Here is a 24,913-nt window from a genome sequence, read left to right as displayed (position 1 = left end):
ACGCTGCCGATACATGTAACAGCTGATTTGTTTAGCAACAGGTACATGTACGAACGACAATGTGACTTAGTTATTTTTACACTCGTGATGTGATAGTGACATAAATACATGTATAATATTTATGTCTGTAGTTCTATTTGTTCTCAGTGATTTTTTTTATGACCCTGTAATCGAGATTCTGGGGCATATAGTTTTTGCCCCTATCCGTCCATCTGTCTGTATATCCGCAAAATCTTTAATTTTGGCCATAACTTTTGATTGGTTAAACCTATGGCTTTCATATTTCACATGTGTATTCCTTGTGAAAAGACCTTTCTTTGGGTACCAACATATTTGACCTCCTTGTAGTTTGACCCACATCAGCAAAATTTTACCACACTTTAACCTTGACGTAGCTTTTGAATGTTTGGTACTAGGGCTTTCATACTTCATATGTGTATTTCTTGTAATAAGACCTTTCCTTAGGTACACACAATGTTGACCTCTTGACCTTGACCTTTGAGTTTGACCTACTTTTGAAAAACTGTAATCTTGGCCATAACTTTCGAACGGTTAGTACTAAGGCTTTCATATTTCACATGTGTATTCCTTGTGACAAGTCCTTCCCTTGGGTATATCAACAATTTTGACCCTTTGACCTTGACATTTGAGTTTGACCTTCATTTGAAAAACTTAACCTAGACCATAACATTTGAATAGTTGGTGCTAGGGCTTTCATATTCCACACGTGTTTTTCTTGTGACAAGACCTTTTCTTGGGTACCAACAATTTTGATTTGTTTACCTTGACCTTGGGAGCATGACTTGCATTTGAGAAACTTGAATCTTCGCCATGAGCTGTCATACGGGGGCATCAGTGTTTTATCGTAACAAAAATTGCATAAAAATAAGAATGTGACATATTTTTGGTGTATTGGCACTATTTGGCGGAGAGAGTTAACAGATGCGAGCTCTGAAGACAAAAATAAACATAGATGCTGGCCACTAGGGTTTGACCTGTACGGTTCCAAGAAAGTGATTCATTAAAATGCGGTTGTTTACTTGTTTATCAAAAGATGTATTTGGTTAGGGTGAAGGGGCAACCAATAGTATTGAAGTAACCAGAGGTCGGTTGTGTTTATAAATTAGCTACAACAAATAATATTTAAAGATTATGCAAAAGATTGGAAATGATTTTTTAAGTGCATTAGGAAATTAAAAAGTTAAAAAATTAAAAAAGAGTAATAGTAATTAAATAGTAATTAAAATTCAAATTAAAATTAAAAGTAGTTATTGCAAATTTTGAAGGAATAACAAATATTGGGATGTACGACTTCAGACATAAAACAGGCGGCCGGGGCAAACACGATTTCAGTGGAAAGCTGAATTGTGACTGTCTTGGTTGCATTTTATACAGGTGAGATCATTTTGTAGACTTGTGCGTTTTTTGTTTTTGTTTTTGTTTTGTTTTTTTTTTTTTTTTTGGTAAAATTATTATATTTTCAGATGGCTCATTTTATTTAGATGATGTTATATTTCATATTATAAGTAGTAATATTTATTAGAATATTTAGTATAGTGTGTGAAATTAATTATTGTAATTATAAATATTGAAAATGGATTGTTTAATTTAGCAAAAGAGTGGAAAGCTGAATTGTGACTGTCTTGGTTGCATGTTATACAGGTTGGGTAACCTCTCCACTCCCCAAACACCAGTGAGTCGCTCTGGTCAGGAAAGGTCCTCATTTATTGGAGGTGGAATTTGACTAGCCAAGCTTCCTTTAGCAAAAATAGAAATTTGACCTGAGTCCCTCCAACTCTGCCCTTTTATGATAAGTGGTGGAGAGACGTGGATCAAACGACGATCCCACTGGTATTTAGGACATAGAACTCTATCACGTACAAGGACCAGAAATAAAATCAAGAACCATTGACGCAACATCAGAGCCGTCAGACGACCGACGAGGCATTTTGGAAAAGACCGGATACACACTCGGCAAAACCAACACTAAATCTTGACAAGCCAATTTCGACCACAAGTCTACTGCAGCAAGCTATACACACGTTAAAAACTCCCGTGCTAATCATACGTTCCCTACGTCTGTCACTTACTCTCGTGCCAGAAAGACGATCTATCCAACAGTTGGAACATTGCCGGAGCAGGGGCGTCCGAGACACAGAAATGACTCGTCTTCCGAGGAACAAAAATGTTCGTGGTACAACTTCCTGGGCCACCCCAGTAAGGAACAGAACTTCAAGGGGGACAAATTTATATTTTAGTCCAAAGACTTTGAAAATTATAATAATAGTACAAGTAGGACAGCATTTTTTTTCAAAAATGTCTACCTCTATTATACTAGAAAAATTCTCAGACGATGGTACTCGAATGTTGTCGTATTGTTGACAAATTTTTTAACATAGGCAAAATTTGATGAGTTACCTGATAATAGGATTGTTGATGCATAATGATAGAAATACAAAAGTACCACAACGCAAAAAAAAGAGATGAAGTTTTGTTAAAAGTCATGAGACGAACTCTAGGGAGAAAATACAAACAAAAACCTAAATGGGAATGGTCTTAATATATATAAATATATATATATATATATAAAAAGAAGGAAATCCGCACCATTCATTTAGGTTAAGAAAGTTAAGTCAAGATTTCCTAGTCAAACAAACGAGGGTTGTTTAGGAAAAAACAAGTTGAAAGGAAGGGTATCGTAATGGAAGGGATATAAGTATTTTCCATTCTTTCTTTATTATAGCGAGAATCATTCCTCCTTTCAAAATTGACAGACATAACTATATGAGAATTTTTCAAAGCAAACAAAATAATGTAGATTATGCGTCAGATGTAGGAATATATGCATTTGAACGGGATTGTGATTCTTATGTAGTAAATATTTCGTTGAATAAAAGGGTATACCTTGCGGGGCAGTGAGAATCATTTTTTTTTTCAATTGTGAAAAAGCAAAAGGGTTTAATTCATCGACAATGATATTTTTGTGGTTATTTAGCGAAAAGTGTCTTAACCTGTAGTAAGAGCGTTTGTATTCAACGAATTGTCAAACCATTTGTTTTTGTGAATCACGATTTTTGAGGGGTTTTTTTTTTACTACTGTACTATTCTAAAGAGTGTTGTAACCTCTACCCAGGTAAAAAGCCAAGGCAATTGTACATACTGTTTTTGTATCTTTGATGTCTTTAAATATTGTAATTTTTTTTAGAAAGTGTATATTGTAATCCTATACCATTGTGCGTGTATTTAAACTATATATATATATATATATATATATATATATATATATATATATATATATATATATATATATATATATATATATACACTAATATGTATCTGTGTATATTCTTTGTAAAGCCATCTGAAAATACATATTTTTAAATAAATTTCCAATTAGATGTAAAGTCGGGCAAATATCATAATTAATTATCATTTTCAAGATTCAGCTTTAAATAAAATTCGCAGCAAGACAAGTATTCCGGATCATAAACTCTGTAAACAAATCTTGGGGACAAGATTTTCGATAGTGGGGGAATTATCGTAACAAAAATTGTATAAAAATAAGAATGTGACATATTTTTGGTGTATTGGCACTATTTGGCGGAGAGAGTTAACAGATGCGAGCTCTGAAGATAAAGATAAACATATTGAAGTGACCAGAGGTCAGTTGTTTGTATAAATTAGCTAAAACAAATAATATTTAAAGATTATGCAAAAGATTGGAAATGATTTTTTAAGTGCATTAGGAAATTAAAAAATTAAAAAAGAGTAATAGTAATTAAATAGTAATTAAAATTCAAATTAAAATTAAAAGTAGTTATTGCAAATTTTGAAGGAATTACAAATATGGGGATGTACGACTTCAGGCATAAAACAGGCGGCCGGGGCAAACACGATTTCAGTGGAAAGCTGAATTGTGACTGTCTTGGTTGCATGTTATACAGGTGAGATCATTTTGTAGACTTGCGCGTTTTTTTTTTTTTGTTTTTTTTTTGTTTTTTTTTTTTTTGTTTTTTTTTTTTTGTTTTTGTTTTTTTTTTTTTTTTTGTAAAAATTACTATATTTTAAGATGCGTCATTTTATTTAGATGATAAAATATTTCATATTATAAGTAGTAATATTTATTAGAATGTGTATTATAGTGTGTGAAATTATTTATTGTAATTATAAATATTGAAAATTGATTGTTTAATTTAGTAAAGAGTGGAAAGCTGAATTGTGACTGTCTTGGTTGCATGTTATACAGGTTGGTAACATCTCCACTCCCCCAACACCTGTGAGCCGCTCTGGTCAGGAAAGGTCCTCATTTATTGGAGGTGGAATTTGACTAGCCAAGCGTCCTTTAGCAAAAATAGAAATTTGACTGGGGTCACACCGACCAAGCTCAAGGATATAAAGAGTTGTTGTGTTTGATGTGTCGCCAAGCGAGATCATTTATCGAAGGTGGAATCGTAATCCCATTTCGCATAAAAAAAGAAGTTAACTTGTACGTTAACACGTAGGATCATTTTTGAAAAGGGCAGTCAGAAAAAAACGAGACAATTTACCCCCCTCCCCCCAAAAAAAACAAGAGGCCCATGGGCCACATCGCTCACCTGAGCACATTGGCTAGGAAAAAGCACAAATCACTTCAGTATTGAAAAGTTTAAAGGGGGGAGGGGGGCTTGGATTTTGAACTACCTGAGGATGCTTCCATATCAATATAACAAATGGATTTGCTGTTCTTGAGCAGAAGATTTTTAAAGATTTTTTCCCTATATATTCCCTTGTTAAAATTTGATCCCCCATTGTGGACACTCCCTACCCCCCCCCCCATCATTTGAACAAACTTGAATCTACACTACCTGAGGATGCTTCCATATCAATATGACTAAACATGGCTTTTCTGTTGTTGAAAAGATTTTTTCCTATATATTCCTATGTAAAAATTTGATCCCACATTGTGGCCCCATCCTACCCCTGGGGTTATGATTTGAACAAGCTTGAATCTACACTACCTGAAGATGCTTCCACATCAATATGACAAAACATGGCTTTGCTGTTGTTGAGAAGAAGATTTTTCAAGTTCAAGTTTTTTCCCTAAATATTCCTATGTAAAACTATGATCCCCCATTGTGGCCCCATCCTAACCCTGGGGGTCATGATTCGAACAAAGTTAAATCTACACTATCTGAGAATGCTTCCATATCAATATGACTTAACAAGGCTTTGCTGTTCTTGAGAAGAAGATTTTTCAAGTTTTTTTTTCTGTATATTCCTATGTAAAACTTCAATCACCCATTGTGGCCCCACCCTACCCCCAGGGGTCATGATTTGATACAAACTTGAAACTGCACTACCTGAGGATGAATCCACATCAATATGACTAACTGTGACTTCGTTGTTCTTGAGAAGAAGATTTTTCAAGATTTTTTCCTATATATTTCTATGTAAGTGTATGTAAGTGTATGTGATCCCCCATTGTGGCCCCACCCTACCCCTGGGGGTCATGATTTGTATAAGCTTGAATCTACACTACCTGAGGATGATTCCATATCAATATGACAAATTGTGGTTTTTTTGTTTTTGAGAAAAACAATTTCAAGATTTTTCCTACATATTTCTATGTTAAACTTTGATCCCCCATTGTGGCCCCACCCTACCCCGGGGGTCATGATTTGAACAAACTTGAATCTGCACTACCTGAGGATGATTCCATATCAATATGACTAATTGTGGCTTTGTTGTTCTTGAGAAGAAGATTTTTAAAGATTTTTTTCTATATATTCTTATGTAAAACTGTGATTCCCCATTGTGGCCCCACCCTTACCCTGGGGGTCATGATCTGAACAAACTTGAATCTGCACTACATGAGGATGATTCCATATCAATATGACTAATTGTGGCTTTGTTGTTCTTGAGAAGAAGATTTTTAAAGATTTTTTTCTATATATTCTTATGTAAAACTGTGATTCCCCATTGTGGCCCCACCCTTACCCTGGGGGTCATGATCTGAACAAACTTGAATCTGCACTACATGAGGATGATTCCATATCAATATGACTAATTGTGGCTTTGTTGTTCTTGAGAAGAAGATTTTTAAAGATTTTTTTCTATATATTCTTATGTAAAACTGTGATTCCCCATTGTGGCCCCACCCTTACCCTGGGGGTCATGATCTGAACAAACTTGAATCTGCACTACATGAGGATGATTCCATATCAATATGACTAATTGTGGCTTTGTTGTTCTTGAGAAGAAGATTTTTAAAGATTTATTCCTATATATTCCTATGTAAAAATTTGATCCCCCATTGTGGCCCCACCCTACCCCTGGGGGTCATGATTTGAAGAAACTTAAATCTACACTACCTGAGGATGATTCCATATCAATATGACTAATTGTGGCTTTGTTGTTCTTGAGGAGAAGATTTTGAAAGATTTATTCCTATATATTCCTATGTAAAACTTTGATCCCCCATTGTGGCCCAACCCTACCTCAGGGGGTCATGATTTGAACAAACTTGAATCTACACTATGTAATGAAGGTCTCACATAAGTTTCAACTTTTACAGCCCAGTGGTTCTTGAGAAGAAAATTTTTAAAAGATACCACCAAATTTTCACTAATTCTTAATTATCTCCCCTTGAAAGAGGGTGTGGCCCTTCATTTGAACAAACTTGAATTTACTTAACCCAAGGATGCTTTGTGGCAAGTTTGGTTGAAATTGGCCTAGTGGTTCTGGAGAAGAAGTCGGAAATGTGAAAAGTTTACAGACGGACAGACAGACAGACGGACGACGGACAAAATGTGATCAGAAAAACTCACTTGAGCCTTCGGCTCAGGTGAGCTAAAAACACTTGGACAAGCAAAAAAAAAAAGTAAAATTCTCCAAATTCGAAAAGCCAATCGTGTTGGTGCTTAAAGGGGAGGGGGTTAGGTTCAAACACCTTTCACAGCAAAATTTTATTCATACATTACCACATTATCCTGATTTGATTAAACTGCAACATAAAATAGGCGGAAGGCAACCAGCCTTTCAATTAACATTTTCAGTAGTAGATATGTATCATGAAAAAAGTGACGGAACCCCGTTACTACGTGCCCTTTTAAGCTTTAGAAATGGAGCAAGGTTTAGTTCACTTTGTATAAATAGTTATTCCTTTTGAGTACGAATATTTTAACACATGTAATTATTGACAAAAAAAAACCTACGAATACTGTATTAAAACCACCATCAGACCCGTCACCAATGTAAACTGTTGTTGGGGATCTTAGAGGTCCGCTTGTAACATCATCCCCACTTAAGAAGTAATCCCCATCTCCATATGACATGTAAGCCTTTCCAGTATATTGACCTGATAATTAACATAATCAATGAGAATTCTTAATTTGATATCGTAATGGGTTTTTTGTTTGTTTCAATATAAACAAATCTGAATTTAAATATGTATAATATATTAAATAAATTAAATAATGTGTATTTGTATACATGTACGTTCATGTTAAAAAAAATCGTATAAGAAAATAATTTCAACTTCAATACAAAATAAAATTAATGTAGAAAAAATATGTTTTAGAAAACTGACAATGAAATTCAATAAACAAAACATTTTTCTCACTTTCAGAAGTTTCTATCCAGTAGAGAGAAGGGAGACTCTCCCTTGATCCGTAAGAAGGATAATTAGTTATGGTCCCATAACTTATTGCTGTAATGGTTACGTTATACAGAGTGACGGGTAGCAAGAGTTCTTTCCAATAAATCTCTGGTACACTGCCTTTCGTTAACTGCTCTCGCTTCCCTATTCTGACTTTGTAGCGGTTTACAAAACTGTTTTTACCAGATTCCTCCCATCTAAGATAAAGGTTGTCAGCAGAAAAATTACTCAAATCACGTAGAATTGGTCCGGGTTTCAGTGGCTCTACAGAAATGATTATAAATGAAAAGTTATAAAGAACTTTAATAGGATATTATATTTGAAATCTCGTAAATTTTTAAACACTACATTTTCTGGAAATACACTGTACCTAGTATGGTGCGATGATAAGGTGAATCTACGCTGATATTCTCTTTTGGATCACTTAATATAATTTTAGATCGAATTCGCACGTTGCACAATCGACCTGGTTGAAATTTGCACGGCGTTTTATATTCCGTTGCATTTCCAACAGAAACTACTTCTGGTAAGACAACCTCATAACCCGATAAAAGGTGTTTGTCCTGATATGGAGGTTTCCATTTAATCGTAATAGCGCATGTAGAACTTTGTACATCAACATATTGTGCTTGTAGATAATCTCCTATTGCATGTAAAATATACAAATATTTACAAGGAACTTTCAATGAAAATGTAACCCTTAAAATGAAAAAAAATATATAATAGCATAACAACTTTTGATTAAAATGTTTCAGATTTTAAAAAAATTGTTATCATTTACTCACTATCATAGCAAACTCTGTTTTTGTGATAACGGTATGATTCACAAAAACACTTCATGTTTCGACAGGTCAAATATCTACTTGGAAGGCATTCTCGAGATTCCTTGCAAGTTTCAGAAAAATTAAGACCTGTAATATAATTCATTTATTTTTATTAAGATGAACATAAGTAAGATTATTTTTTTAATTTTCACATCGAGGATGAGGATGCTTGCGTATTATTTGATTATATGACTTCGCCGTGTGTGTGTGTGGGGGGGGGGGGGGGAAGGGGGGGGGGTTGTTTTGTTTGTTTGGTTGGTTGTTTTTTTTAAAGATCCAAGTAACAAATTTTAATATACACTAATTTGGTTCTGGAGATTTTTTTTTTCTTAATAGCCGAATCCTGTTTTTAGCAGGATTTATTACATGTATCTCCCTTTGAGAAAGAGCAGGACCCTTCATTGAAATAGAAGTGTATCCCTTTAAAATTGTATCCCTTTACCGAAGAAAACTTTCTGCCAAAAGTAAATAAAGTTAGTCATGTGGTATCGGAGAGTTTTAAAAAATATGATTTTTTTTTCTATATATGAAAAGGGTAAAGATAACGAAAATTAAGTAATCAATCTCAAAAAATCTACAAACACCCCCCCCCCCCCCCCATTGGAGATCATACAACATACTTCGATATCATACAACATACAAATGCCCACATTTATCTTGGGCTAAGGTGATCTAAATATATTATATATATACGATTATAGTGGACTGAAATTTGAAATAGCATTAATTTATGATCACATTTTTGTAAGAGACGGTTTTCAATGTTAAAATGAGAGTCAAGTTGATATTCCTTATAAAAATAATGATTATATGTTGTGTTCTGTCTGTTATCTTATCTGTAATTATACATGTTATATGTTTATGCCCATTGGGCCCTGATTTGGTAATAAATCCTATTCTATTCTATTCTATTCTATATATGTATATCACGGTCACTTACTCCCCGTAACATAAACCCATGTGTCAAAGGTGCTTGTTCCTAATCCTTCCGAATTCTTCGCAGTACATCGATACCAAGTGTTATGTTCATGAACAAAATCCACTTTATTGATGACCAGTTTGGGATTAAAGAGATCGAGAGAACTGCCTATGTATCTTGTTTCTGTAATGTTGATATCTATTCCATTTTTTTGCCATCTCGTCTCCAAAGTACCAGGGAATTTGCTATTGTTCTGAATAGAAGCCATAATCTCCAGCTTCGAGAGGAACGGAACGGTTATTGAACTACCATTGGCGATTATTACCTTAGGAGTACCTTCGGTGTATTAAAAAGACAAAAATACAATTAATATACAATAAGACAAAATTACAAATAATTAATTACTGAATTATTTCATCATTACGATGTCATATTGTGTTATAATAAGATATTGATCGGTTTTATATTCATCCTATATATATATATATATATATATATATATATATATATATATATATATATATATATATATATATATATATATATATATATATATATATATATAAGTATATATAAATATATATATATATATCTTAACAACCTTTTCAATTATAAATGTAAAACATCATAAATTTAAAAATCATTTAAACTTATATTTAGAAGACGAAATCGATGATTTCTGACTGAAAACATTTACTTACGCAATGTTTCTATGTTCTCCTTATAGGGTTGACTGTTTCTACCAAAGGTATCACTAGGCCAACTCTCAGTGATAATTGTAACTGTGTAAACTCTCCCTGGCTCCAATCTCGGGGACCAATTTATATAATTTGAAGTTGAATGGTCGATGTATCCACCAATGCTTATTTCATACCTATCAACACTGGTTTCATTTCCTGGCAAACCCCATTTCAAATGAAGTTTTTCAGGATGAAAATTGCTGGTGTTTTTATCAATAGGGCCTGGAGGAAGGGGCTCTGCAAGCAATTTAGAAAAAAAAAGTTTTTGAACATACTTTTTATCTAACAAATAGGAAAGTACGCGTATATTCTGTAAATTCATATTCCTATCCACATGTTTATATAGTCACGTTTTGAAAATTAATTGAAATGTGTGCAACTGTGTACATTTATGTTAAATATCCAAACATGGACTAGAATAGATATTCCATCAAAATCTTGATTTAGGGGGCAGATATTGGTCAGTACAAAATGTCCTTCAAGCATAATGCAGAACCTTAATCATTCTCTTTCTTGCATTGGTTCTTAGACAAAATTAAAATTTGAAAACATTAAAAAAAACGGATTTAAATAGGAATTTGAAGTTAATAAGCCTGGACAGTCACTTCATAACATTATTACTGTACTATCAGTCTTTGCTGACTTGAGAGGGAGTGAGAGAAATCCACTCTCTCCCCCCCCCCCCCAAGTCAGACCCAAAAAGGATGTAAAATACACATTGGCCATTTTATTTAAGCCTAAAGTTTGCTTTGTTGATCTTCAGAGGTAAAGAAGTTTATAGAGTAATGACTTGAACTTTTATATAGGAGCTGTGGCACGCATAGTCTCAGAATTTCTCCAAACTCTCTGTGATAAAAGTCTTTGATACCATAAACTCAAATCAGGCAAAAATTGGTTGCTACGTGTCATGGTTACCATAGCAACATGTCCTAAAGTTTGAAAAATGGCATTTTTCTACATGGTCAGGGTCCCACAGTTAACGTTTACAGCAAAGCAAACAGGTGGCAATGACTTTTTCTGAAAGTTGAAGGCCTGGTGTCTAAAATGCATGATAAACATGTTTGGTAAATCAACTATTACATACGTTACTATGGAAACAACGTATTCAAAAGTAATAATTTTGTTCATTTAATTTTATAAAGTCATACACTTTAGAATAAAAAAAATTATAGGTTGAAATACAAGCAAATAATAGACAAAAGATCCTTGTAACATATACCAAGGACGAAATATGATATTTCTATTAAGTTGGCAATGGTTGCCATGGTTTTAATACCACGAAGGGATTTTAAATTTACTCTCTTAGTGTTTTAATCTTATCAATTTTTAAAGGCGTTGGTGTGACCCTAATTTTCACATTTTAAAAAATTCAAATTCAATTCTTTAAATAGAGCGTTGCTATGGAAATAAGGCGAAAAAACATGCATAAAATCTTTAAAATATTCTGTTTCCTTTGATACGTACATGTACCCTCTTATGTAGATTCCAAAAACTTTAATGATTGATATATATGAACAACTAACCTGACTTTCAATTTTGACTACCACCCAATCTCTAACTGGATGCAAAAAGCTGCCACATAGGGTTTAATATTGACATAAAATTAACAAAATCGAACATTTTCTCTTCTTGGTAACCATAGCAACAATTTTGTATTTTTCAACAAACTTTATCAATATATGATATTCAACTTTAGTTCTACCAGATAAGTACTATTCAAGGTTAGTCAAATAATATGTTTCTTGATTAAAAGGTAAGTAAATTCCTAAAGCAGCAAAAAAATATCACTTCAAACAACTAGTACGTTGTTTCCATGGTTACACTGCAAAGAAACAATTATTCCCATTTTTTTATGTTGTCTGTGTTGCAAGGTCCTAAGGATGTATATGTGCCGGTCATGATTTTTTTTGTTTTTCCTTAAGATAGTCGCATTAACCAAATCATAGAAACAGATTTTGCATGGGAACACTGTGTTACCATGGCAACCATGAGAGTTATTTTTAGAATAATATTGCCAATACCTGATTACTTAAGGTCAAATATTTTTTATTGTTTTTCTTAAGTTGTTGATTGAGTTTGATTATGTTACACCTATCATTAGTGAATACTGAGCGTTTTTCAGCATTTTTCAGCATCTAAAATGTATTCCAAATGTACCCATGTTTACCACTTACTTAGAGATAAATTCTAAATAGTTTCTTTATAGCATAAGTGGCAACAAGGTGTCATGTTTTTGTGAGAATGGTTTGTTTGTTTTTCTTAGTCTTTATTAAGGCTTAATAAAGATTCAAAGTAGGTGAAAATCTCAATTTTTCAACTTTTCTGGCTGTCACCATGGCAACCAAGACACATAGCAACGAAATGTTATATGATATATGTGTCTAGTGTCAAGTTGTAATAAGGGGCAAAGTTTCATCAAAATCGGTGACCATGCGTGGCAAAGAAGTTTAAGTGGTTACAGAGAATCGCTATAAAAAAAACATTTCATTATGTATATGCATGCTCGCGCTAAGACTTGATATTGTGAATTTTATATAGTACAAAAATTTGCTTCTGTTAATTATAAGCTGACAATTTTTTTTTATCAATCAATTTAGCGTGTACCTATGCTACTACGACCCTATAATTCCAAACTGAATTTTCTGCATAAATTGCCAACAACGGTAATATATATATATATATATATATATATATATATATATATATATATATATATATATATATATATATATATATATATATATATCTTCAAATAACCTTGGATAACTGCTTAGAGAGACCCTAAGGTCATAAAAATCCGTGAACATCTACCATTACAAAAAAAAAATAATGCGTAATTAATACAAGCATGGTCACTTAATTTATTTATAGTGACCTCTTATGTTTTGACAATGAGACTTTTTATCTTCCAAGTTAACCTTTCTTCCCCTGACCCCCCCCCCCCCCAAATCTGACTCATAAGGGATGTAAATTATACATTGGTCATTTTACTTAAGCTTAAAGTTTGTTTTGTTGATCTTCAGTTTTAAAGAAGTTTATAGAGTTTAAAACATTTCAATATGTATATGCATTCTCGCGCTAAGACTTGATATTTTGAATTTTATAAATTTAGTATAGGACTAAATTATAGTAATTCTGCTTGATCTGAATATAAATTATCAAGTTATAATACATTTGCAATAAATACGTCGACTCACGAGTCGTTCATTTTTTTCGAAGGAATTAATGCTTGGTATATTACAGTAAATATGTGCATCAGTGCACATTAATTTTCAATAAATGACCAATGTAGCTCCAACCTGGGACCAGGGATGGGCACGATTACTGAAAAATGTAATCGATTAATAATCGATTACTTAGAGGAATTTTGTGTAATCGATTATTATTCGATTACACCCATTTTTGTCCTGTAATCGATTGTAATTGATTACTTTGGAAAATGTAATCGATTAATAATCGATTACTTCCAAGTTTTTATCTCTTCAAATATCAAAGCAATATTTAAATGGTAAATGTTGATGTTATCCACTGAAGTCTGAATGTGTTTCTGCAGTTCCAGTGCAGATTCTTTTAAGGTTTTATTCTGGCTAATGTTCTTACTAATGCCCGAATTAGGGATTGAGATTCCCTACCATGGAAAGTGGAGACATGATTCTTACAATAAAATATGCCAAGGAATTAATTATTCCTTTCAACTTTGGATCTGAACCTCCATATTTATTGACTTGTTGCAAAAATTATTTAATATTTTATTGTGAATTACTTCATTAGAAGTATTTGGGCTGCCCGTATGTTGACAGTACACATTAAACACTCCTGTACGTGTCATTTAAAAAAAAAATAAGTAAATTAGATCTAACTCTAAGAAATAAACATGTAAATTAAATGTGTCTTTACGTAATTTAACTAATAGCACAATTTCATTCTGCATTGAAATAAGTGTTTTGAGAGTTATTAATTTTAATAATATTGTTTGTCTTCAATGGAATGAAAGTTAAACATTGGGTAGTTCACAGTTTACACCTCATTATCTGCAATCAGGGATGTCTCAGTCAATTAATTAGCCAATTAAGATAAGCGAACAGTGACACACTCCCTCTCTTACAGACACTTATAACTTCTCACTGATATAAAAGCAACCTTACAACTTTGAATGAAAACATTAGAATGATTTTGCAAATTTTAAACTTACTAAAACACAAGTCTGAAGTTGTTTCAACATTCTCAGATATGAATAAGTATTTCCATCTTTTTTTTTTCGAGTACAATGTAGTTTATTTACCAAATTATTTATATTTAATACAGAACTTAAAATTGTTTTTGCTATTTATAATTTTCTATTACAAGATAAAGTTTTTCAACATCTGAAATATGAAAAAGGACATGCAGCAAGAGGACAGTGGGTCAAATGTAAAATGCACACGAAAAATCTATATTTTATCAATAAATGGTTGAAGTACACTTCTGAATTATTTAATACTAGACCAGTAGGTCTATAATGCAAATTTTATTGAGAACATTATCAAACTTCTGATAATAAAAGTTAGGAAATCCAAACATTACACTAGGTGGTTTATATTTGATATTTATGTGTAACTGACTGGAAATATATCTCCAAAATAACATCCATTTATGTATAAAATAATTGAAAGTAATCGAAAAAGTAATTATAATTACATTGAAAATTTTAACTGTAATCGATTAAATTACGATTTCAAGTAATCGAAAATCTCTTCGATTACAGATTACTGTCGATTACTTGAAAAAAGGTAATCATTACAATCGATTACGATTACTCGATTACGATTACCCCATCCCTGCCTGGGACCTGAACCATGAACCCAAGGGTCGTGATTTTCAGTATGTATACACAGAAAGGAGATGGGTGAACATGGCGTGCAGAATGCCTATTGCTTCAGATATATAAAGATCATAATTAGTTTGTATTAAGAGTAACGTTCTTATTATTGAAATTTATGAAATTATGATGAACAAAACTTTTCTGAGGAAAATTTTCTCGGCAAAAATTATTCTGTTATTAAAAACATATTTATGCGATGCTCGTGGGGTTCGAACCCTAGCAGTAAAAATCCTGAGTATCGTTTGACTTTGAGACTAGCACGCTTTTTTATCTTTTATTCGAGACTAGCACGCTAACCACTATGCTACACAGCTCTTGATGAATTGCGGGATTTAAATAATGCTTGTGATATGACCCTTGACTAAATGGACTTTTCGGAAAGATGGGAATGTTTTGTCATAAAAGTGTATTTTTAAGGTATAAGTGGGTCTTTGATCCATGTTTTTGTTGACCAAAAAATGTATATTTTTTTCGCAAACTTTGAGGATAAACTTTAAAAAAAAAACATGGAGGGGAAGACCCACTCATATCAAAAAATTGTGTTATAGCATGAGAAAATGATCCTTTTTGCCCCCTCTAGTGTGTGTATGCTATATATAGGTAAATAATTTCAATCTTAGTGAGATTTTTGCAAATTATGGAGATTTTACAAATACACTTTAATTTTAGATAAAATATCAAAGAAAATTTTGTTATAATTAAGATTTAACTTTTCACCTTCATGTTTGTTGCACTATAGGCACTGCTCTCGCCTTGTTTGCCCATCGACAAGCTTAGCTATTGCTTAACATAAGGTTTGTAAATTAGTACATTAGGGCGACCTACGAAATCCAGGAACATTGACGATTTCACAATTCGTATCTAGATAGAATGCAAATTGCTCGTTTTGTAAATAGTTTAAAAAGTCGCCAGTGTGGCGCAGTGGTTAGAGCGTTCGCTCTAGAGTCGCAGAGTAAGGAGTTGATTCTTACGTCGCGTGTTCGAATCCCACTGTGGGACGTGGAGACCGGTCCTTCGGATGAGACCGTATAAACCGAAGTCCCGCGTCGCAGTAGGTGCTGGCACGAAAAAGATCCCTCACTACTCAATGGCCTTAAGTGCCGAGTATAGGTCAAAATTTGCAGCTCTCCACCGGCAAGTGGTGGCGTCTCCATATGAGTGAAAAATCCTCGAGAGGGACGTTAAACAATAAACAAACAACATGCTACATGTGCCTGTTCAAAAATAATGAAAAGGGTTTATTAGTCCTAAGTGAAATAATAAACTTACCTACAACCACATCCTGATTTGTTTGAACATGGATAGTTTCCATTGGATTGGTCAGTTGTACAGTTGATGTAATGGTAAAGATATATCGATGACCGGGAAGGAAAACAGACTTGAAATTATAATTTGTATGTTTTCCCACGGAGGCATTAACTTTAACTGATCCAGAATTTTCTATGATGGTCACACTGTAGAACTGTATCAGATCTGAGTCACTCGAAGGATCTTTCCACCACACATTGATCTCGGATTCTGTGATATTGTGGTTAAGTTGTGTTGCTTGAAGGTTCCACTCTACAACGAAAACACTTGTTTTGTATATACATGTATACGCTGAATTATGTATATAAATTTCAAAGCTATATATGGTGTATCTGAGCTAAGAAATAAAAATACGAGATTGAGTGTAGATGAATATGATATTTGTTATTTACGTTCAAATTTAAATTTTCACCGATTTTGAACTTGAATAACCCCAAGACCTTAAACTGTGTCTGATATTTAAAGACCCAATTTTTTTTTTTACCGTACGGTTACATGAGGAGGGGGAATGGTCTTGGTAGTACTGGTGTTATTTACCTGGAGAGCCCCAGTACTCAAGATGTTCAAAATCCCTATACACATTGTAGTACACAGGAGTCTGTCTTTGGTAATCAGGATCAATATTACGCGTTTTCGTCTAATTTTAAGAGGAACTATTGTAAATAATTTTTATATTTCAATATAAAATTGGTTCATCGATATCTTTTGAAGGAAAAAAATTTATAAAGAAATATCTTCTTCTTTTTAAGAAAAAAGGTAAAATAAAAATAAAATCACGAGTGAAAACTACAAAGCAATCATATCAATATTTTTTATCGTCAGTAAAAGAAATCACCATTCAATAAGTGTAAAATTAAAATAAAGAGATTTCATTTATCGTGTGGACAATCCGACATGTACCATAGCCAGAATATTATTTATTTTTCTGACCAACAATCGTGTCCAAAGTATTCACCACTGCAATTTCCGGGGTTCGTGTTCACAGATTTGTATTGCTTATAGATTTTTTTTTAAAGATCGATCACTGTTCGTTACAGGCCCGTAGGAAGCAATTTCACTTTGAGGGGGCACAACCATACATTTTCTAGTTGAGGAGGCACTATCAACTTCCAAAATTCCTTGACAAGCAAAAGAAAAAAAAGGTCATCAGACGTTATTATTGAGGGGGCACAAACACATAGCTCTATGTTTTCTATAGTAATTTATATATCGGAAAAATTATTGGGGGCACGCCTCCCCCCTCCCGGTTCCTACGGTCATGCGTTATCTTCACCCTTTTCAATATACGAATATATACGTTAGAGGAAATTCGAAAAAAGATTGTGACATTCTTCCACCGAATGGTGTAGATTGATTTCTATTCTATAATCTGTTTGTCTTGAATAACAACTTTTGCTAAAAATAGAACGACGCTTCCAAATTGCAATTTTAAACAAAACCTCGAATATCCGCTATAGTTTTTCTTCGGAAAGTTCTACAGTCAGTGGAGTGTCTTGGACCTCATATCGCTTACAAGTACCAACAACAATGGAGATTAAGAAAAATAAATCAGACGGTATATTGTTGATCTCGAATTAGGTAAATTTTGGGGGCGTTAATGTAAAATTGGGTGTTTAAATGCGGAGTCGGTAAATAAATTGGTTGCTTTAAATTTCTAATATCTATGAAACGGAATTGATTTAAATTGTGTAATTTTCAGAAAAGTTCTATCTTTATATAAAGTAATAAAACAAATAGAAAGATCTTTTTTTAATTTTAGTTAGTCTGAATTTATCAAAAATACGCCCAATATGACTTCTAATTATGCTTCATGATAAAATCAATAGGCCTGAAACGTTGATTTCTAGTACCTCATGGATTTTCAAAATTCATCTTTTATGTTTATTATTTATCTGATCTGGTTACATATGTATTGAAACTATAGTCTTTTCGAGTAGAAAAAAACAGATTGTAGATTAATATACATGTACTAAAAAGAGGGAAAGAATTAGCGGTGCAAAAATTTAAATCTGCAGATAATATCTTATATTTATCGTTAAATGTCCGTTTAAATAGCCAACAATAGTTTTTTGATCAAATCAGAAGTGTCGAGGATGCAGATTACACGTGCGTGACTAAACCTCGCAGTTTTTTTCCGTCATTTTTTTTCTCTCAAATAACTCTCGGACTTCCTTTAGATAAGGGATAATATTTTTTCGCCGACGTAATGCACTGACCCAGTGGTTTTACATTTTTGATTTCTTTTCCTTTCGGAAATGAGAACAATATATTCATACATATTTTAATGTAATCTACCCTTCAAGAAGTCCACCATACAAGGTGCCCTCGCCTTCTACGCCTCCATTCTTTCAAGGCTAGATTTTTCTTGGACTGCCCCCCCCCCCCTCCTTCCCGGAAAAAATTCTGGATCCGTGCCTGTTTAGTTGTTTACTCTGACTTCGACTCCAAAATATTGCACCTATGAGGATAGTTTGGTCCAAGTAGAGCTTTTTCAAAAAGCTCACCGTCTTTAGCAACAACCTTAAACATTAAATTGACCTAAACCTATCAGGCCGTATAGTTCTTGAAAATTTCTTGGCTTTGTATTTCTCATAGGCGTCGGAACCGGGGGAGGGCTAGAAGGGGGGCTAAAGCCCCCCCCCCCCACTTTTTTTGCAAAGATAGACATAATATAGGCATTGAAAATTGGGCTTACCTTTTTTTCGTTGGTTTAGCCCCCCCCCCTTTCAATTAGCCACCCCACTTTCAATTTGCTTCCGACGCCTATGTTTCTTCATTAGTAAGCTCTACCAAATGAAACGTTAACAGATGCTCGGCTGTCTCCGTAAACTTCGACTCTGCTGCTGCGATCATTCGGCAAACCTCGGCTGATTCTGTCACCTTTGTGATATGTAGGTGAGGAACGGATTAGTCTTGTCCCATGATCCCTTGCACTTCGTTATTGGGGTCATGTAACGGCTGTATCCATGTTTAATGGCGGGGCCCATGACGCACCTAAACGTGCGAAATTCGTAGCTTGTGGAAAAAAAATGGAAAGCCATCGAATACACAATTTTTCACATAAACTGCTTGTAAGTATTGATTTTCCCGGTCTCTGGTTGTCTTTTTCTGAGTTTATTAGGACGTGACAAGCTTTAGTTACTTAAATTACTTAAAAATAAAAATGTAAACAAGTTTTGCTCTACATTTCGTAACAGTTCAAACAAGTGTTTAGAGGCGTAGCTTAGTTTTCCTTTTATCATGTAAAGAAGTACTTTAGGATGCTTTTTAAATTTTCAGTGCCCAAATTTCCAAGACATTTCGAAATAAATCATTTTGGGGCCACACTACGTTCGAATTTTCTCCAACATGTCGTTGCTCGCTTGTATTGACCTATTTTAGGCAGTTCCAAAGTACACATACATGCAGCGAATTTTATTAACATTATTTTATATTCACAGATAATTTATTATGTCATTTAAGTTAACAAGCAAAAATCTGATTAAATCAATCGGCATTTATAACAAATATTTGAGGCATTCTTGCCTTTCTCAGCTGTTTCTGTTCATATGAAAATACTTGTAGCTGAATTCGTGAATTGCATTATTAACAGAAAAGGATCTCGATCTCGATCTCTCTCTCTCTCAGGAAAAAAATGCATGTAGACCCCCATAACTGATAAGAAGAACCAAGTCTGAGTTCCCCCAAATCCACTGCAACCCCTAATAAAACATTTTTCAGGCACTCTTTTTATCTCTTATTGTTGTACTTTTAGATAAATTAAAACTCAGAAATTAAATACCTGTCTATAGCATAAAATGGAATACATAGTGTCATACTACATAAAAGATGACATTACTTTTTTTTATGTAATAGGATTAAAGTCTGAAAAATATGCTTTCTGAAGATATTCATTCCTGAAGCCAAAGAAGTGCCATAAACTGGAGCCAATGTATTTTGGAATGATTCTGCTCGAAAACTTTATGAACCCTGTGGATCACCTGTAACTGGAATCTTAATAAAGATTTTTATACTGGTATGTGCATATAAATGATGAATTTCAGTGCAACTATGTTTGTTTTATTTTGATATCCTTTTTCAAATATGTTAAAGTAATCCTTAATATATGAGAAAATTACGTACATTTGTGTTGTTATAAAATACATGTACTTTACCTTGCATTTCAATTTTTTTTTATGCGCCCGGATCGATAGATCGGGGGCGCATATTGTTTATGTCCTGTCTGTCTGTTGTCAACTTTAACCTTCACCATAACTTTTGAACCATGAGAGATAGAGACTTCATATTGGGTATGCTTACTCCACTATTTAAGCTCTTTTAAATGACACCAAGGTCAATGACCTTGTGACCTTGACTGTGACCTATATGCTAAAAATAGCTTTTTTCGAACTTTGTTGCCGCCGGGTGCATAGTGTTTCACAAACACATCTTGTTTTTTACACAATATTAGAGCTTTATTTTTGTTTCAGTTTTACATGCATTTTCATTTTGGCACTTGTTCTCTTTTCTGGTTTGAAGATGTTATTAATTTCTCTCATTTTTTTTTTTAAAGCATTATTAGCGATAAAATGCTTAGAGTGTTAATTGTAAATTATCGGGTTGTAAACATCAACATGGACACTGAATTATAAAGATATCATGTTGAGATCATCTACAGGATGAAAAGTAATATGTTTTGATAAGAGATTCAAAACATATGTATTTTATTTTATTAATTAAAATCAGGAGTATTTACACTGAATTCCTTCTATTTACTCCAGGTCATCACTGGTCACTACTGTAAGGACACATAAAGAAGAATGGTGTTGCAGCTTTATCTATAACTTGTCTATAAGCTGTAATAAAGTATTAAATCTGTATGGGTTTTTTTTTTCATTTTAAAAATGAATATAATAAGGATTGCAAAGAAGCAGTTGCATTCAAACCTTCCATATTAGAAAGTGGGCCAGCTAGGACCAGTGTCCAATCATTTAACTTGTCTTTGGCCACCCCCTATTTCTAATTACAAAATGAACAGTATTGGAGAACCAAAACTGGCTATATGCTATTCACCATTGCTTGATTTAGCTAAACTATATTAGACAAATCTTAAAAGTCACAATAGTGTTCAAAATAAAGCAAATTTTCTGCTGTGGCATTTTGTTTCTTTAATTTAATTGTTTTAAATTAGAATTTTGGAAATAAAATAGAAGGTTCAGTTCTAAAATAATGAACCTCTTTTGGATGCTGAACATGAAATGGCAAGGGAAAAATCATATGTGTTCAGAATAATAGAAGGAATGAGCAGCCTTTCCAACTCCAGCCATACAAATGTGAGTTTATATTTTACAGTGTATTTGTTTGGTTGTTGTTTAACATCCCTCTTGAGAATTTTTCACTCATATGGAGATGCCACCACTTGCTGGTGGAGGGCTGCAAATATTGGACCTATACTCGGCACTCATGTAGGGCCATTGAGCAGTGAGGGATCTTTTTGTGCCAGCACCTACCGCTACACGGGACCTCGGTTTATACAGTCTCATCCGAAGGACCGGTCTCCACCTCCCGCAGTGGGATTCGAACCCGCGATGTAAGGATCAACTCCTTACTTCACGACTCTAGAACAAACGCTCTAACCCCTGCGCCACGCGGGCGACAATGTATTTTACAGTGTGTAGCTCTCTTAAATGTATGAATAAAATGGGGGTGGTTGGATGGGTTATACACATCTGCAGGCATTCAAAACACTGTCCTCCTACTTGCTAAAGGCTTTCTCAAAGTATGAACACAACTTGTGATTAATTTGCGATCAAAAACACAATGGGTTTCATCTACAACAATGAAAGTGCCTTGAACATTTCTTGCTGCCTGCAACTTGTATTGAGAAGAACTCAAAAGATCCCCAGGGTGTCCAAAGTATAATTCTTTTGTCAGAAAAAGGCCAAACATGATCATATCTCTATCTCGTATTAATTAGTTAATGTTAACAACTGGTTAATGTCCCAAAGAACTAAAAAGACAACCAGGCTAATAATACTACCTCAACCCCCTCCATTACACACATAGAGTATTTCTGCAAGCATGGTAAGTGTGTGTGTGTACATTGCATCTGTCAGATATATGTCGATACACGCGAGCAACAACATGTTGGAGAAAATTCGAACGTAGTGTAGCCTCAAAATATATTATATCGAAATGTCTTGGAAATTTGGGCACTGAAAATTTAAAAAGCATCCAAAAGTACATCTTTACATGGTGAAAGAAAAACTAAGCTACGCCTCTAAATATTTGTTTGAGCTGTTACGAAATGTAGAGCAAAACTTGTTTACATATTTATTTCTAAGTAATTTAAGTAACAAAGGCTTGTCACGTCCTACTACACACAGAAAAAGACAGCCAGAAACCGGAAAAATCAATACGTACACGCAGTTTACGTGAAAAATTGTTTATTCGATGGTATTCCAATTTTTTCCACAGGCTATGAATTTCGCACGTTCAGATGCGTCATGGACGCCGCCATTAAACATGGATACAGCCGTTACATGACCCCAATAACGAAGTGCAAGGGATCATGGGGCAAGACTAGGAACGGATCGAGGTGTTGCCGAGTGCTGCCGAGATTAGAAAGAGTGCAAAACAAAGGGAAAAAGAATACACACAAGCTGTAAAGCTTGCATGCAATAAAGATTCTGTTAACAATGAAAATATAGAAACGTTTTTTGGTAATTGCTATAAAAAAAAACTAGCACGTTAAATCGAATTAATTAGTGCCGATTTCTACTGTTCGTTTTGTCATATTTTTTTACGATTGAAAATCTTGAAAAATTGTTAAGTCGTACGAAAATTAGATCATCAGAAAATTATCTCCCTTGCCTTGAACAGCATTTCAACCAATGAAATAATTGAAAATTTTCTCATCATGCAATTTCTACCAATCACAAAAGAGAGGAAGTGCATAGTCCGAAGACTGTAAAATACTTCAACTCTGTATATCGTCTTCCAAGGAAGACGGTAATGACATATGCAACAGCTTGCAATAGCAATGTTTCGAGTTTTTAATTATATTTCTGCAATGTAATATGCAAAAGATTAATTAGTACAAAAGTAATCTTTGTTAAATGAATACTTACTACCATAGCATGTTTGATTACGATGGTAGTAGCTGTCGTAGCAGAGACACTTTTTAATGTTGTTTGAACATTCCAAGTACAACCTCTCATCACATTCACGAGTGTAATCACATGCATTATTATACTGCAAAACTGAAATAAATATACACTCAATTAAAATAACGACGTAATATCATTATTTAGAAGATTTGTGCATCAGACTTTGCAAGTTTCAAAATAATTTAGATGGATCATACACCTTGCATACACATACTTATAAGAAATAGTGAAAACGAATGATTTATTTTTAATAAAATGCCCTTTTAATGAATACTTACCAATTCTTTATTATTTAAAAAGTATCAGATATGAAAACATAATATCAAAACAAACTCTCTCCTAACGAAATACTTACTTCCCCAGACTTTCTCTATGTGAACTCTGCTGCTCACACACCAGCCTCCTGTGATCTTGACTTGTAGCTGGTAATATCCAACGTCATCAAAGTCCACTTTGTTAATGACAAGTTTCGGAGAAGGTAGAAGTTGGGTCTCATAATATTTTGATTCATATCTATTGATATCTTCAGCAACGCCATTCTTGATTTTTTGCCATTTAGCGTCAAGCGCGGGATCCAGTTTTGCCTCCACAAACGCTGAAAACTCGGCTTTTTTACCGAAATCTGGTCCAAGAGTTCCCGGTGAAAGAACAATTAAGGGACAAACTAAAATATACAGATACACATCTTGGCTTATTGGAGAGTTTACTAATTTCACATACTGTGCGAATATATATAAGCACACATGCTATATATACAGGAACGTGGAAAGCATTTTTGAATGCACATATATGTAGCCTGGGGATGTTTAAAAAATAGCGAAGAATAAAGTATGCATGAAAGTAACTTACGAGAAACATTTGCGGTCACTCTTGCTTCTGGTGTAGTAGAAACAGAAAATTTCTGTCCCTCAATATATTTTATGCCAGTACTTGCAAAACAAACCAGAACGACAAATACAGTAGATGTTGACATATTCCCAGTTAAGAGATTTATTTGAACCTAGTTTACATCGTACTCTCAGAAGAAACTGTCATCTGTAAAACACTGAAAAAATATTAAATAAAAATTACATTTAATACATGTAGTTTAAATGTTTGTTCTTTGACCATCAGTGTAAATTGTCTTAAAGGATTGAAAATTACAGATCGATGTATTTATCTGTTTTTTACAAAGTAGAGGTGGTATACATTGAACAAAGCCTTTTAGTAGTCACATGATAGTTATTTCATTTGCAAAACAAAAATTTGATTGATCGTACATGTACATGTATGTTGTTTAACGTCCCATTTGATTTGTTTGTTTGTATGTTGTTTAACGTCCCTCTCGAGAATTTTTCACTCATATGGAGACGCCACCACTTGCCGATGGAGAGCTGCAAATTTTGTCCTATACTCGGCACTTAAGGCCATTGAGCAGTGAGGGATCTTTTTCGTGCCAACACCTACTGCGACACGGGACCTCGGTTTATACGGTCTC

At 33.7% G+C, this 24,913-nt stretch overlaps 1 protein-coding gene and 1 long non-coding RNA gene across 2 annotated transcripts in view; one reads left to right on the top strand and one right to left on the bottom strand.

The window, feature by feature from the left end:
• Window positions 1-24,409, bottom strand: part of LOC133197327 (uncharacterized) — a 47,507-nt gene extending 23,098 nt beyond the window's left edge. The window contains exons 1-10 of the mRNA XM_061333303.1: window positions 24,286-24,409; window positions 23,792-24,100; window positions 23,398-23,529; window positions 16,250-16,540; window positions 10,081-10,356; window positions 9,401-9,715; window positions 8,422-8,547; window positions 8,007-8,279; window positions 7,601-7,900; window positions 7,194-7,336 (exon numbers count right to left, since the gene is read on the bottom strand). Of these exons, the coding sequence (XP_061189287.1) occupies window positions 7,194-7,336; window positions 7,601-7,900; window positions 8,007-8,279; window positions 8,422-8,547; window positions 9,401-9,715; window positions 10,081-10,356; window positions 16,250-16,540; window positions 23,398-23,529; window positions 23,792-24,100; window positions 24,286-24,409 (2,289 nt within the window). The remainder of the gene's footprint in view (window positions 1-7,193; window positions 7,337-7,600; window positions 7,901-8,006; window positions 8,280-8,421; window positions 8,548-9,400; window positions 9,716-10,080; window positions 10,357-16,249; window positions 16,541-23,397; window positions 23,530-23,791; window positions 24,101-24,285) is intronic.
• Window positions 19,198-21,145, top strand: LOC133191171 (uncharacterized). The gene is made up of 3 exons (XR_009721665.1): window positions 19,198-19,359; window positions 20,144-20,303; window positions 21,049-21,145. It is a non-coding gene; the product is annotated as an uncharacterized LOC133191171 (long non-coding RNA).
• Window positions 24,410-24,913: the final 504 nt, after the last annotated feature.

This window comes from Saccostrea echinata, unplaced genomic scaffold (genome assembly GCF_033153115.1).
Source record: "Saccostrea echinata isolate AGI-Se365-2 ecotype Australia unplaced genomic scaffold, CSIRO_AGI_Sech_v1 ptg000001l, whole genome shotgun sequence".
NCBI classification, from domain to species: Eukaryota; Metazoa; Mollusca; class Bivalvia; order Ostreida; family Ostreidae; genus Saccostrea; species Saccostrea echinata.
This window is presented reverse-complemented; position numbering and strand designations above follow the sequence as displayed.